Genomic DNA, 13525 nt, shown 5'->3' on the forward strand with positions numbered 1-13525 from the left:
ATTGCAAAGCAAAGCTTCACTGAAGCCCAGCGGACCTTCCCTTTTACGCCGGTTTACAGAGTGGATAAAACGCCCAAAAAGGAAATGATAGATTAATGCGCTCTTTTGTCGTTGGTTGATGATGATGATGATGACGATTACGATATACAGTACAAACAGGAAAAAAAAAAGAAACAAATTACAAACTATCGATTGACACGGGCATGTTTTGGCATTTCTAAAGTGATCGTAGGCATTGGATTGACGATATCCTCGGGCACCACCATGCATCCAAGGGTGCTTTTGATCTCTTTGATCTGCACTCCGGCGTCCAATAGTTCCCGTGTGACCACATCATCCGAAACGCCTCGTTTTTTAAATAGCGAGCGTCGAAAGATACTGGTCATGGACGTGTTCTCCGATTGCGAAGGTCCTGATGTCTTTGAACTGGCGACGGTCATGGTCGTGTCGGATTTCGACCGCGTCGTCATGCCAAAAAAGGTCTTGGACGTCCGATCAGCCTCGTTTGTTTGCGACGAAACCGAAGGCGAAATGGAAGCTTTTCCGGAAGACAGGGAACTGTAGGTACCAGATTTGGAAGCGGCCGCGACCGTCGCTTTGGCCAGTATATCGGCAATAATGTCGTCGTCAGAAGGTTCGACGTCGGTTCGAATGCCAGGAGAGGAGGAACTCGGACATAAGCCTTGGGCGACGGTTCCTTGAGTGGAAGAGGACGGGGTTCGGGTCGATGGATAGGAAAAGGACAAGGAGGGTATATTGGGATCGGTGGTGGTGGTCGTGGTGGTCGTGGTGGAATTTCGCTGGATCGATGTGGGAGGAGAGGAGGAGAATGGTTTTGGTCGATGGTCTTCTGCAAGTTGAATGGAAGCTTTGCCAGATGATAACGAAGAAAGGGAAGGCATTCTTTCCACGGTAGCTGGGCCTTGCTCTTGAAGTTCTTCTTTTCCCTTCAATTCCGGTGACTGCGTGGCGCTCTACCAAACCGAGATCAGTAAATTAAACACCCTTACCCGAAATAAAAAGAGATCATAATGGCGCTTACCGAACCGTTTAACGAAGGGCTTGATTTTCTGAAAAAGCCTAATCTCGAGCGCCCCGCTTCCTTGTCTTTTTCTTTCTCTTTGAGTTCAGGCAGTTCATCCGCCGTGACTAGAAATCCGGCCCGTTTCAAGAGTTTGGGCATGCATGTACGATAAGATAAATGGCCATTGACCAGATCAGTGCAATCAATGTTCTGTACACGATTGCCTTCCATGGATTCCAAAGGACGTAACCCAGCAATATTCCCTAGACCGCCCGTGGTGGTTCGGAAAAGGAAACCCAGCAACCAGTCATTGGTTGCGTAACCGTTGATGAAGCGACCGGATACCACCGTGGTACACTCTTTCCATTGCGCTTTGGAAGCACTGACGGGAGTGCCAAACAAGGCCACGTTTTCAACCAATCCGTAGGCATTCACGCGGGCCAATTCCAGCAAGCAATGATAAATGACGCGTGCGCCTAAAGAATAGCCGATCAGTGTCACCGGACGAGCCCCCAGGTTGCGATTCATGAGTGAATCGGCTAGAATCAAGCCTGCCAAACGGGCTCGATCAAGACCATTGGCCCATGGGTTATCGACGAGATAGCCCAACTTGCTCAACGCCAATGGCCATGTCAGACCCGCCAGCAGAGCCCCCATGATGGTATGTGCCAAGGCTTGCTGAATCGAAAACGTCACCGCTTCCGTGGCCATAATTTTGAACGCACTTCCAAGCTCTTCCAGCATTTCCGGTTCCCAACACAACGAATATTGATCTCCCATGAGCGGATCCAGTGTACTAAACGGCAAATAACAATCCTCTTTGGTGCTCGAACCAGGAAGCCATCTAATATTTTGATTTTAGTAATTATAAGGTTATATTTTGTTATGTCCTTTTTACCCTGTAATGCTGATAATACAGCTCACGTTATCTTCTGCGGTGACAGGTAGAAACTCGAAAGTATTGATCGATTTCATGCGCTTATTCATACGTTTTGCTGCAAGAGAAAAAAAGGAGTGATCATGCCGCGTCAGTTATATAAATTCGATCGATCAATCCATTGAAATCTTTTTACTATCATTTACCTCCAAGTCCTGTGACGATTCAAGGCAAAAGACAATAAAAGAAGCGACAGTTGACAATATTAGTTGAAAATGTTGACGTGCGTTTGTTTGCGATGGGATACTTACGGCCACCTGCGACGGTTGCGCCGCCTGTGATGAGAGCGATACCGGCTGTCCCTCCAAGGAAACCTGAAGCACCAGAGACACCGACCGTAGTAAGCAATACACCGAGACCGCCAGCAATGACAGGCGCCATCAAGCCTGCACTTAATCCGAGAATAAGACCGCCGCCGAGGGTGGCAAGACCAATCATCACATAACGCTTCTTCTTGCGTTGCTTGTTGCGACCTTTTCTTTCCGTGTCATTGCGTAGTGATATGGCGTCATCGATGGTACTAAAATTGGTCGTGCCCGTGGTGATGCTGGTCACGGTCTCGTTTTCCCAAGCCATGGGATCATTCTGAAGCAAGTGTTCGGCAATCCTTTTTTCAAACGCAATTACTTCGTTCCATTCCAACGACAAGTACGAAGCAATGCGGGCAATGAAGACACGCGATCGCGCATCGTAGTTCTCCGAGCTAAGACAAAGCAAGAATAGGTCACATATCACTGTCCATCGCAAGTCAATAATCACATCGTTGGAATCTTTTGGTTCCTCCAAAGTCTCGTTCATCGGCGCGGCTTCCACAGCTGGCTTTTCGACAGGAGGGTCCGACTCTTCCGTACTGTCGCGTGCCTCCTCCTCCGCCGTCGACTCTGGGGTACCGAGCGTAGCTTTCTCAGTTGACTTTTCGACAGGAGAGTGTGAGTCTGTAGTGGTGGGCGCCTCTTCTACTGTTGCTTTGTCATCATCATCACTATTATTTAGCGTTATAGTGGCGGGTGTTACTTCGGCTGTGGGCTTAGCATCGCTATTAGCGTCACTTATGTCCGGTTCTGTGGCAGCGGGTGTATCCGGCATTGTTGCTTTATCGAGACCATTATTTGGCTTGGTAGCGTCGGGTGTGTCTGTCGTTGGAACATCGTATAAATCATCCAATCTCACAGTCGCCGTTTCACCCTGAGAAGTAAACTGATACACCAAATCGGTAGGCACGATATTATGTTTCGAAAGAGATTCAATCATGGTGATTTCTGTATTAACAATTTTTGATGTATCAATTTCACTTGTTTCAAAGATCAATACGCACCACGCTTTTACCTTCGGGGGAAATGCCCATGTGTGTGTAGAGCATTCTCATCAATTTTCGCTGCCAGTTATCGGCACTCATTCTTGCATAGGTAAATTCCTTGCCCTGATAATCATACACGACTTCCAAACTGGTGACGGCACAAAGACCAATGTAAGCAATTTTCTGTGTTTCTGTGAAAACGTCCTTCGTTGTCTGGATCGCGTGGGGACTCGGCTCCTCATTGGCCGAACAATCGATTTCAAAGATATGGGAAGGCGCTGGCGGAGATTGAACGGTTTCGGGAAGCTCTGGGAGATCGGCGGCCCATGCTTGCACGGTGTTGGGTGCCAAAGGAAGCGCGGTGGCAGCATTGGCATGATTGCTGTTCTGTTCTGCCAAGGTAGCCTCGGTGAGAGGGATGCTTTTATGAGCGGCCTGGGCCAGTATGCTGGCTTCATCCACACTGGGCAAAGGATCGTCGTTTTGTGCAACATTCGCTGATAACGCCCGTGGTTCAGACGGAGAATTCATAGAACGACCAGCGCCATCGTCGGTGGCGATACTATTCGATAGGTTATCCGAAATATGGGCTGTTGATAATGCATTGGATGCGGAATCCTTGGCTTCGGGAATATTTGATGTGTCATCAATGTGAGGTTCCAAAGAAGATGCCGTGGTAGAAACGGATGATCGCGATGCCAAGACAGATGAGGTGGAACACGGTGGAACGTGTGTCACTGTCACGGAAAGATCAGGCATCGTGTCCATGATGGGTGATTCCACGTTGAAAAGGTTGAGTTCAACAGATCAAGACGCAAATGGGCGGTTGAAAAAGGAGGCGGAAAAACTTGGAACGTAAAAGGGTGAAGTGGAAGGGGAGCGAGGAGAATGGCGAACAGTGAATAAGACGAGGAAAAAAAAGAAGATTGTAAAAATAAGCACTATGCAGGACGTCAAAAAAGCTATTATAAGACATCGGGGTCACAAAAAACCACTCTTTAATTACGCTTTCCCAGAAAAAATATAGATTCCTCCCCTTGGGCTTTTATTTTTTTTGAAAACCAGATAATATAACAAATCCTCAGTTTTTTCCAAGCTGCGATAAAAACCTGCAATAAGGGTGATGGCATCACCCTGTAGTTTCCTTATTTTGTTTTTCTAGGAGGTAGATAGATACCAAGTATTTTACTGGCCGTCCATTTTATTGCCGTCGCTTGTGGGGTCACCAATTCATATTGGTATACCGTAAATGACTGGTCACCGACTCATCAATATTCGTCGGAATACAAAAACATAAAAAAAAAAAAAAAAAACCAGGGAAAAAGAAATTTGCCGACGGTCAAGTAAGGGTTTTTACATATTGCACCAGATCGTTGCATTAGTACCACAGACAACAACCCATGCAACATGCACCCATGCATCATGCATATCGCTTCTTAGCAACTGAATTTGAAAGAATAACAAAACTGTTTCAACAAAAAAGATTACCATGAGAGGAATTCTATTTTCTGGTTATTTATTGAATCGTCCAATCCGCTATTCAAACACAGAAAGCCGGTGGCTCTCCACAAAAATGTCATGTCCCAAGCAAGATAAAATAAGAGCAATGAGCTTTGCCGGAATGTCTTGGCGATTAAATCTAGCTTTTTTTAGAGTATGATGGATTTGGAGCAGTAACTGATGTTATATAAAAAGCGCAGGTCCTTGCCTACTTTGCAATACAATTTCGTCCTGTTCTTCGTCTTTGCCTTTGCTTCCATTAACATTGATAGTATCAGGCAACTCAACGTACCAATTCAGGATTGTACTTTTACAATACCTCGGCCGCTCTATTTTTCAAGTCTACAGCATCAGGCGCAAGGAAAGTAATATTATCTTGGTCGAGCCAAGCCCTTTTTTTTCGCTCAATTGAAAAAAATGAACGTTTTGATGCGTTAAGCCAGTTTCTAAAGCGTGCTCTTTATCTCAAATTGCCTGGAATGTTAGCCACTCACTCCACACCATCCAAACGGTGAGCTACTAAGCATCTGTTCTCGGCATTTTTATTAATCTGAGCATATAATTGAGATAGTAAGTTTTCATGACGGAAGTTTAATCGATTCGAAAAATGAATCTCTTTTTTTTTTGTTGCTGGACTCGAAAATGAGTGTCGTTGGGGGTTTGGGAAACTCACAATGAATTGTATCCACGGGAACACAACAGAGAAGATGAATTCCATTTCTCATTGCGAAAAGTTCCATAATTGTCTCTCAATTCTTAGTAAAGGAATTTTTTAAAAAGTCCCAAGTAGACATTGTCTCTTTGATACGATAGCTAGAATAAAGAAGACGGAATTGGTTGATGGCTCTCGTGTATTAATCCTGAGCCAAATATCATATACACGCATTTTTTATTATTATTTCGTAATCGGACACAAGAAAGGTCATTTGTACTTTTTTTTCTTCCCTTTACTTCCATCGCCATTTTTGGCTTTTGATAATATAAATACACAGTCGTTCGCCTTCGCGATGAGGCGATTTGAATGATCGACAGGGAATTATTTTTGCATGAATAAGGGAAAGTGATCAGCCACATGTGACTGTGTTTCGTCGATTACTTTTTTTCCACTCCCCCATCAGCCACTTCCCAAGAGGAACCCTTTGTGACCTTTCTTTTTCACCTCCACTCGAGTCTATATCAGGTACACCTGACAGTTCACGCTGAGCACGAAGCTGCCATTCAAAGACAACTCCCATTTTGTTTGATTTTCAGCTAATGCCCTGCAAGCAGTAGTTATAATGGACCAAGGAGGACCTTTGCCCGTGGACATTCAGGCCAAGCAAGAATCAAGCAGTCCTGCAGGAACCGAGTCGTTGGTGGAAACCACCACCACCAACACCACGGTATCAACACCGGCGACAGACGAACAACCAAAGACCACCCCAGACCCCATGCCAAAAGATGCTCAAGACAATGTCACTTCCTGCGATTTGTCCACTTCGCTCCAGTTGCCGGCATCGTCGAATGATGCCAGCCTTAGTGGCCTCAATTTGACCGCCGCTCAACTTCAGCAGATCAGCGCCGTTCAGGCCCAAGCGCTTGCCCAAGCTGCGGCCGCAGCCATGGCGGCCAACGGTGGCGATTACAGCCAACTGTTTGCCAACTTGGATCCCCACACAGCCGCACTGACAGCATCGTTGAATTCAGACCAGAATTCCGTCGCCATAGCGTCCGATAATCAAAATAGTGGATCCACCCATCATCCTACGCATATTACCGCGGAGATGTTACATCGAGAAATGATGAATCAAAAGGTAAAAATCGGAGGCCACTGGACGCATGGAAAGCAAATCATTCATATTCATCATTTAATTTCTTCAAGGTGCGTGCGGAAAATCGAGAGCGTAAGAAGAGATGGAGAGAGCAAAACGAGGAACGAAGTAAGCGATTTTCAGGACAAACCAAGTGTGTCAATGACAGGTCACTTATCACGTGGTTATTACTTTACAGACAAAGATAACGATCTGCGTTGTCGTGTGAATAAGCGTGCTCAGAAATTATTCGGCGTGGAGGACAGCGAACATAAAAAGCGGTGGATCGAGGAAGAGTTTATCAAACGACGTCAGAAGCGAATCGATAAGGAGCGACGTAAACATGCTGTGAACGGAGCGATCGGAGGTCATGACGACGTCAATGGTCTGGATCTTTCTACCCATACCGATCTGTCGCAATCCCTCCACGATACCAACTACTTGTCCATGTTGTCCAGTAATCTGGGCAACCTATCTCCCACATCGGCAGTCAAACTTATCAACAGTAACCTTGCGGCGGCCATGAAGGTCCAGGAAAATTCGCAGCAGCTTTCCGATCAGTTAATCCATTTTTTACAGCAACAGCACCAACAACATCAGCAACAGCAACAACAACAGCAGCATCATAACCATCATCAACCCACAGAACGACAGCATTCTTCAACCCAAGGAACAACCGATCATATCCCCCTTGAGCCATCCTACAGCAATGCATCTTCTTCAGAATCATCCATCGCTACAGTCATAGACGCCAATCCCATTGGCACCGAGCAAAAATTAGCCGCACTTTTAAGTAGTACTGGGCATGATTCGGCGGCAGGTACGCCTCATCAGTCAGAAGGAAGTCCATCCCATGATGCAAGTAACACGTCCGAAATCCAGAATGTAGGACCTCCTCAGTCGAATCCGCCAAATAACCAACGATCCGGCGACTATCCCATGGAAGCCGTATTAACCTTGATGCAGCTCAATGCTGGATGGCGCCAGTGAACCCCCCCAAAAAAATGCATGTGGCATGATATAATAATTTTGATTTTTGGCTTGTTAATACATTGTATGTAAATTTCATGTTTTCCTCTTTTTTGTGTGTCTTCAATTTTGCCTTGTCCCCGCATGCTCCATGGATCTCGTTGATTGAATCCTAGGTATCCTTGTCTTTAACACTTTACAATACACACCAACTATTCTACCAGGCGGCGCATGTCTTTATATTGGCGGTCGACGATCGATCACCTCTTCCAATGATTTGCCGGCGGTCTATATGGTTGCGAAGGATGTATCAGTTCACGACTTTTTTTATTTTTCTCCAATGAATTGCCAATTTTGGCATGCTCACTCACCTCGGGTAGTAGGTACAAAAGCACGAACCACAGCACCAAAGAAATCCCCGCATACAACCAGAAAGTGCCCGCCGTCGTGATAAGATTCGTCAGTGACAAGAAAGTGGAAGAAATGAAAAGGTTGCACAGCCAGTTGGTGGCGGTGGAGATGCCATTGGCCTTGCCTCGAATCGCGGTGGGGAATAACTCGCTTTGAATCAGCCAAGGCGCATAGCCAAGGCCCAAAGCGTAACTGGCGACGTAGATGACAAGCGATAAAAGTAGCGCGACAGTGATCATTGTATCATTCGGCTGCGCAGGACATCCCGTCGGCCCTTGGTATATGTCATCCAGATGGTCATTCAACAGCGGCACACAGGTGTCGCGAGATATGGACCATCCGCACCCGGTATCTTGCACACATCGCGCACATGTCGATGCATAACCGGCACATGTACTCTGTTTTGGTACAAAGCCTTGTTGGACGGCAAACGAGGAGCCTAAAGCGATGAGAGCGAGCATCATGACAAGCATGGTCACCAACAGAATTCGTCGACGACCTAATTTGTCAACGATACAAACGGCGACCGCCGTGAACACCATGTTGGTCCCGGCCACCAGCATGGCCACATTGGTGGAGTTCTGATGATCACGGAAACCAGCCATACGCAGGATGGTTGCTGCATAATACATGGCGGTATTGAACCCACTAAGTTGCTGCGCTGCCTGCAGCGTGCAAGCTAGACGAAAAGGGATATTTAAAATTAATTGCTCTAAGCGACCCCTTTCTCTATATGTGTACCTATGATCAAGGCTTTCACATGCGGATAACGGCACAAGTCGGAAAAAGTGCTGGATCGTCCTTCGTCAATAGCACGTTGAATGTCGGCTAGTTGATCATCAATGGCTTCGGGAGACATCGACGCATGGTATACTTTCTGTAGCGTGGATCGAGCACGGGCCATTTTCCCGGTAAAAACATCATGGCGCGGTGATTCGGGCATTGATGGCAAGACTAGAATGGGAAATCACATAAATAAAATGAGCGAGAATAAAAGCTTGACTGATTTACATACCGCACAGTTGGACAAGGGCCGGAAGCGCGCCCAGGCCGACCATAAAGCGCCATCCATGAGTCACATTGGCGAAAACCATATTCACAGCGTAAGCAAACATTTGCCCAAACGTAAGGATCAAGACATTCATGGTCGATAGTCGACCACGAATCGACTTCGGTGATATCTCACCTAGCGCGATGATTAGAAGGAGACTTCAGTTATCAAGTACGAAACGGCAACTACTTACTCACGTACAACGGAATAATCATGGAGGCTATGCCGACGCCTACACCCACCACCAGCCGGCCGAGTAGGAGAAACGTGTAAGTGGATGCCAAAGCCATGATAAGTGAACCAATAAAAAAGATAAAGGACGCCACAAGCAGCAATGCCTAGACAACCTTTTTTATCAGACAATAATGTAGCTATATCAAGAACATATCGCTGTTTCCCTTACCTTTCTTCCGAAATGATTGGCGAGCTTCATAAAACGTATATCAGTGAGTTCCATATGCGTGACAGGTACCGTAGACTCTACTTCTTACCGAACCAGCAAAAAGCCCGCCAAAAATAGCTCCCAAAGTCGTTGCTCCTACCACCAATTCCTCTTGCCTTGTCGTCATGTGGAAGTGTTCGCGTAGCGGTGGTAAAGCCCCCGAGATAACTACCCGCCAAACAATGAGCCGAAGCCCACGGTTCACAGACCCTCATAACAATCTCAACCTACCTCCTGTGTCATAGCCAAAGAGAAACCCACCAATACATACACAGAAAATGAGCTTGTACAGAAATACTTCATTTATTTCATCCGATGGAATCAGAGTGGACAATAAAGGATGCTCGTCGTTTGTAATGCTCGCACGGCCGTCGTCATTCTCATCGTCATCTTTATGAGATGATCTTAGGGATGGACTCGATGAAGTTCTGTCAAGCAAATTATCGGGAGTCACTCTTTCATAGGTAGCACGTTTGAATAGAAAAGTAAATAGCATCAACACTGTTTGCCACCTTGGTGGCATAAGCGCCTCAATGGCCATCTTCCCTCCCTCACCACCGCGGCGGAGTTTCATCATGCGCTCACGGGACTTGCCCAAATAAGAAACACAAAATAATGCGGCAAAAGCGGCGTCCCGTTCAAAGAGTCAATTCACTAGATTCAATGTAATGCTGACAAAAAGTATTGTTCAGATAGAAAAAAGGGGTTAGGACGATGTGTTATTAAAAGAAAAAACGAAACAATGAATATACAAAATGCATGCAAAAAAAATAGTGACGACTTATTTCTTGCCTCTATCCTTTAATCCTAGTTGCAATGTGCTGCCATCGACGACACCATAGAAAGACAAGCTTTTACCGTTATTCATGATGGTGTTGTTGAGCGACAACTTTTGTTTGCCTGCAGGCATTCCCAGTTGCGATGAAATACGATCCTTCACCGTAGAGACCAACGTAGACAGAGGAAGGTCGGCAATGGTGATACTGGCTCCTGTCAACTGCCACTCGGGCTTATCCGGCATATTGGGAGTTTGAATTGTCAGACTCACAGTAGTCTACGAAAATAATCCAATCGTCAATCATCACATCAAGATATATCTAATTATTGAAAAACACTCTTCACTTACGGGTTCCTGGTTAGCCCAGTCACCTTCGGTAGGTGTGCTGGAATCCAATCGCGGCTTCTTGGCTTCCATTTGTCCTTCAGGTTCTTGTTCCGCTTTACGGGTTAAGTCCGCCGGAGGTGCCATAGGAGTGGGTGGTGCAGGCATGGGCATTCCCATGCCCTGATTATACATATCAGGTAATTGGTTAGCAAAAGGCGGCGGCGGCGGCATCGATCCGCCTACAGGCTGAGGAGCACCATAGTATTGACCATGTGGAGGACCGTGAGGTGTCGGTGACGCATACGCCGTAGGTGATTCCATCTGACCCGGCATCCTCGGTCCAAACGATTCACTGTACAAAATATAAAGAAAATTTTAGTGCCTGCATCACTCGACTTTTTGTTCAAAGAAAAGAAACATACTCTGTGGCGGTGGTATTTTTGCTGTGGATGGCGGCAATTTGAGAGTCAATCATGTTTTGAGCAGCGCGTTGAGTGGCGAGGGTCTTGGTAGCGGTATGACCATCCCAAATAACCTTGTCGCGTCTCTTTGCTTCTTCTTCGGCAGCTTTGATCTTTTTACCAATTTCGGTTTCTTCCGAGCCAAAGATATCCGAACGATAGCCCGAGAAATTCTTGAGGATCTTGGCCACATCGGTACCTTCCTGCAATAAGTTGGAGTCCTTCTTCTTGGCCTCCATGGCTTGTTTCTGTTCCTTCCACTTGGGATCCAGCAATTCAATACGCATATGCTCGTCCATTTCCGATACGGGGATCGCTTCACCACAACGGGGACAGATTTGCGTCGGTTCATCCACCTTGGCCGGGGTAGCGCCAATGATCTTTGGTTTATAGTTGGTTCGGATCTTGATGGGTGCATTCATGTCAGGAGCCACAGGAACAGCCGGAGCGGCGTCTGCTTTGCCTTCCTGTTCTTCATCACTATCATCCATCTACAAAAAACACATGCTATTTAGCCCATTGCATTATCGTTTTTGAGTTCGCAATAGAATACATACATCCATTTCAACATCTTCCGCTGCTTCTTCTTCGGCGGTGGGCTCGGGCATCGCTGCAAATCGTTTCTGAGCAAGTGACATGTTCTCCAACTCGGATAAACTCATGGGCGGAGGAAGATCGGTTTGCTCATCGGCTTCAGTGAATTCCACCGTTTCCACAATAACGAAATCATGCCAATCAATGCTAGCATAAGCGACTTCAAAAAAAGAATTCGCAAGTATAACTTTGTCAGCCTAGCCCTCTTGTATATGTTGTCTTGATTTGATCCACTTACTTCGTTCTTTCTCGTCTTCGCTTTCTTTTTTCTTTCTCTCTGCTTCCAACCAAACGACCCATTCGGCTCGTTCCTTGACTCTATCAAGTATTCGGTATTTGTTCTCAATGTTCTTTCTCAATCGGTCCTTCAAGTCTTTAGGTGGCACCAGCACCTTTGTATATTGTTTGACAAGTTCGGTGAAGTAGGGAAATAAGCTGTGAGACGGTCTAAGGAAATCAAACTGGTAATTGCGGGATTCTCGTTGAGCAAGTTGGGTAATGAACTGTCGTCCATTGCGTGCAGCGAATTGAGCGGTGAGTTTCATGATATCCCTGGCTTTGGTGTTAGAACCGCTTTCACTGCCCATGTCAACAATCATAGCAACTTACAGATCCTGAGCCGACATGGCCGGCATGGGGGCGGAAAACTCGAAAGGCTCGGCTTCCTTGGGTGCCTGCTGCGTAACAGGCTGTTGCTCGGTTTTTTCTTCCTTTACGACTTCTTTCTTGGGTACTATTGAGAATGCGAGAAAGTGGATGGCAATTAATAAGTGAGATCTGCCCGGCAAGTTTCTTTCAGAAAACTTACGTTTTCCTTCTCTTGCTTCGTTGAGTTTATATTGATAATATGCATGGTAAGGATCGGTCGGATTCAAGAAACAAAAGAGCAGATTATGCTTTTCTTTTTCGCGAATACGTTCTTCCAATTGAGGACCTTTGGTAGCAAGGAATGCCGCCGCTTTGTCCACCGTTTCTATTAAAGGAGATCAAACCGTTTTAGTTGTCAAGAATTTTTTCTTTCGAATGGGCAGGCTACGTACTTCTGATATCAGGGGGAGGATAAATAATACCAGCGAGTTTGCTGGGTTCGGAAGATGGGTGAGGAGACCCATCATTGGGAGGCGATTGGTGAGAATCGAGCTGCATCGGTTCACCCTGATCCATTGTTGCAGTGGCCATGATAGAATAACGAAAAAAAAGTCGAAAATGAGTCGTCGCTTCTAAAAATCCGCCATCACCAATTGGTATTTATATTGACAGTCACGTCTAGCTCGCCGGATCACGTGACACGAAAACTCCAGCAACTTGGGATCCACCAACCAAAAAGCAAGAGATCGATATATACAAACCTTGCAAGTAAGAGCGATGAGCCTTTGAATGATAAAATATTTCCTGCAGTGAATAGCAATGTGCGCAAAAAAAAAAGTCATCTCAATGTGAGCATAGCTTGTTTGCATTTATCTTGTCGAATAGAGATATTTTCAATAATGAATATGCAGATCCATGGACAAATTTGATACATTGTGGGGTACGACGGCAATCCCGGAAGAGAAAGGCTCAGGACGCAAATTAAGCTTTAACAATCCTCGCGGCTGCATATGTCAAATTATTCAGCTGCGTGGCTTCTTTTATTCTGGATTATAAAATAATCTAATGTAAGCACACTTTCAGAAGCAATATCCGGTTATAAGGATCTATGTTGTCATAAGGACCTTGAAGTCTGTTTTGGGTGATAGTTGTATTGTTCTCTCATGTACTTCCGCATGGCTACTGTATATTCAATTTTTCAATGCTATCAAAAACGCTGAGCATGGATGTAAACAACTGTCGCACCAATCATGTATTATTTTGGCTGGGCTTGGTTCGTCTCGTATGACAGGTCCAGAACACAAAAAGAAGGTTCTTTTTTATGTCATTTAGCAAATAGCCTCAGCCCAACTTGTG

At 45.8% G+C, this 13525-nt stretch overlaps 5 protein-coding genes across 5 annotated transcripts; 1 reads left to right on the top strand and 4 right to left on the bottom strand.

Moving 5' to 3' along the window:
• Positions 1–97: 97 nt before the first annotated feature.
• BYT42DRAFT_647867 (uncharacterized protein) lies at positions 98–4289 on the bottom strand. Its single transcript, XM_051572723.1, has 5 exons — positions 3288–4289; positions 2213–3220; positions 1923–2028; positions 1043–1868; positions 98–974 (listed from the first exon to the last, which is right to left on the bottom strand). Exons 1-5 carry the CDS (start codon positions 4024–4026, stop codon positions 186–188), a joined length of 3468 nt encoding a protein of 1155 aa, XP_051420229.1. The 5' UTR covers positions 4027–4289; the 3' UTR covers positions 98–185.
• A 1645-nt stretch (positions 4290–5934) lies between these two features.
• On the top strand, positions 5935–7658 carry BYT42DRAFT_97014 (uncharacterized protein). Its single transcript, XM_051572912.1, has 3 exons — positions 5935–6551; positions 6620–6677; positions 6748–7658. Exons 1-3 carry the CDS (start codon positions 6036–6038, stop codon positions 7536–7538), a joined length of 1365 nt encoding a protein of 454 aa, XP_051420230.1. The 5' UTR covers positions 5935–6035; the 3' UTR covers positions 7539–7658.
• BYT42DRAFT_583190 (uncharacterized protein) lies at positions 7588–10100 on the bottom strand. Its single transcript, XM_051569757.1, has 8 exons — positions 9653–10100; positions 9471–9589; positions 9383–9406; positions 9173–9317; positions 8944–9114; positions 8670–8882; positions 7889–8607; positions 7588–7805 (listed from the first exon to the last, which is right to left on the bottom strand). The coding sequence occupies exons 1-8, from the start codon at positions 9996–9998 to the stop codon at positions 7755–7757; spliced, it is 1788 nt and encodes a 595-aa protein (XP_051420231.1). The 5' UTR covers positions 9999–10100; the 3' UTR covers positions 7588–7754.
• A 102-nt stretch (positions 10101–10202) lies between these two features.
• Positions 10203–12434, bottom strand: BYT42DRAFT_595318 (Pre-mRNA splicing factor PRP21 like protein-domain-containing protein; the record flags this gene model as incomplete). Its single annotated transcript, XM_051570839.1, has 7 exons — positions 10203–10475; positions 10548–10878; positions 10949–11478; positions 11545–11741; positions 11820–12133; positions 12191–12255; positions 12390–12434. 7 exons carry the CDS (start codon positions 12432–12434, stop codon positions 10203–10205), a joined length of 1755 nt encoding a protein of 584 aa, XP_051420232.1.
• BYT42DRAFT_97048 (uncharacterized protein) lies at positions 12265–13170 on the bottom strand. Its single transcript, XM_051572913.1, has 4 exons — positions 12931–13170; positions 12622–12801; positions 12390–12554; positions 12265–12314 (listed from the first exon to the last, which is right to left on the bottom strand). The coding sequence occupies exons 1-3, from the start codon at positions 13036–13038 to the stop codon at positions 12453–12455; spliced, it is 390 nt and encodes a 129-aa protein (XP_051420233.1). The 5' UTR covers positions 13039–13170; the 3' UTR covers positions 12265–12314; positions 12390–12452.
• Between the last annotated feature and the right edge of the window lie 355 nt (positions 13171–13525).

Source organism: Radiomyces spectabilis (assembly GCF_025331425.1).
Source record: "Radiomyces spectabilis strain NRRL 2753 chromosome Unknown BYT42scaffold_12, whole genome shotgun sequence".
NCBI classification, from domain to species: Eukaryota; Fungi; Mucoromycota; class Mucoromycetes; order Mucorales; family Radiomycetaceae; genus Radiomyces; species Radiomyces spectabilis.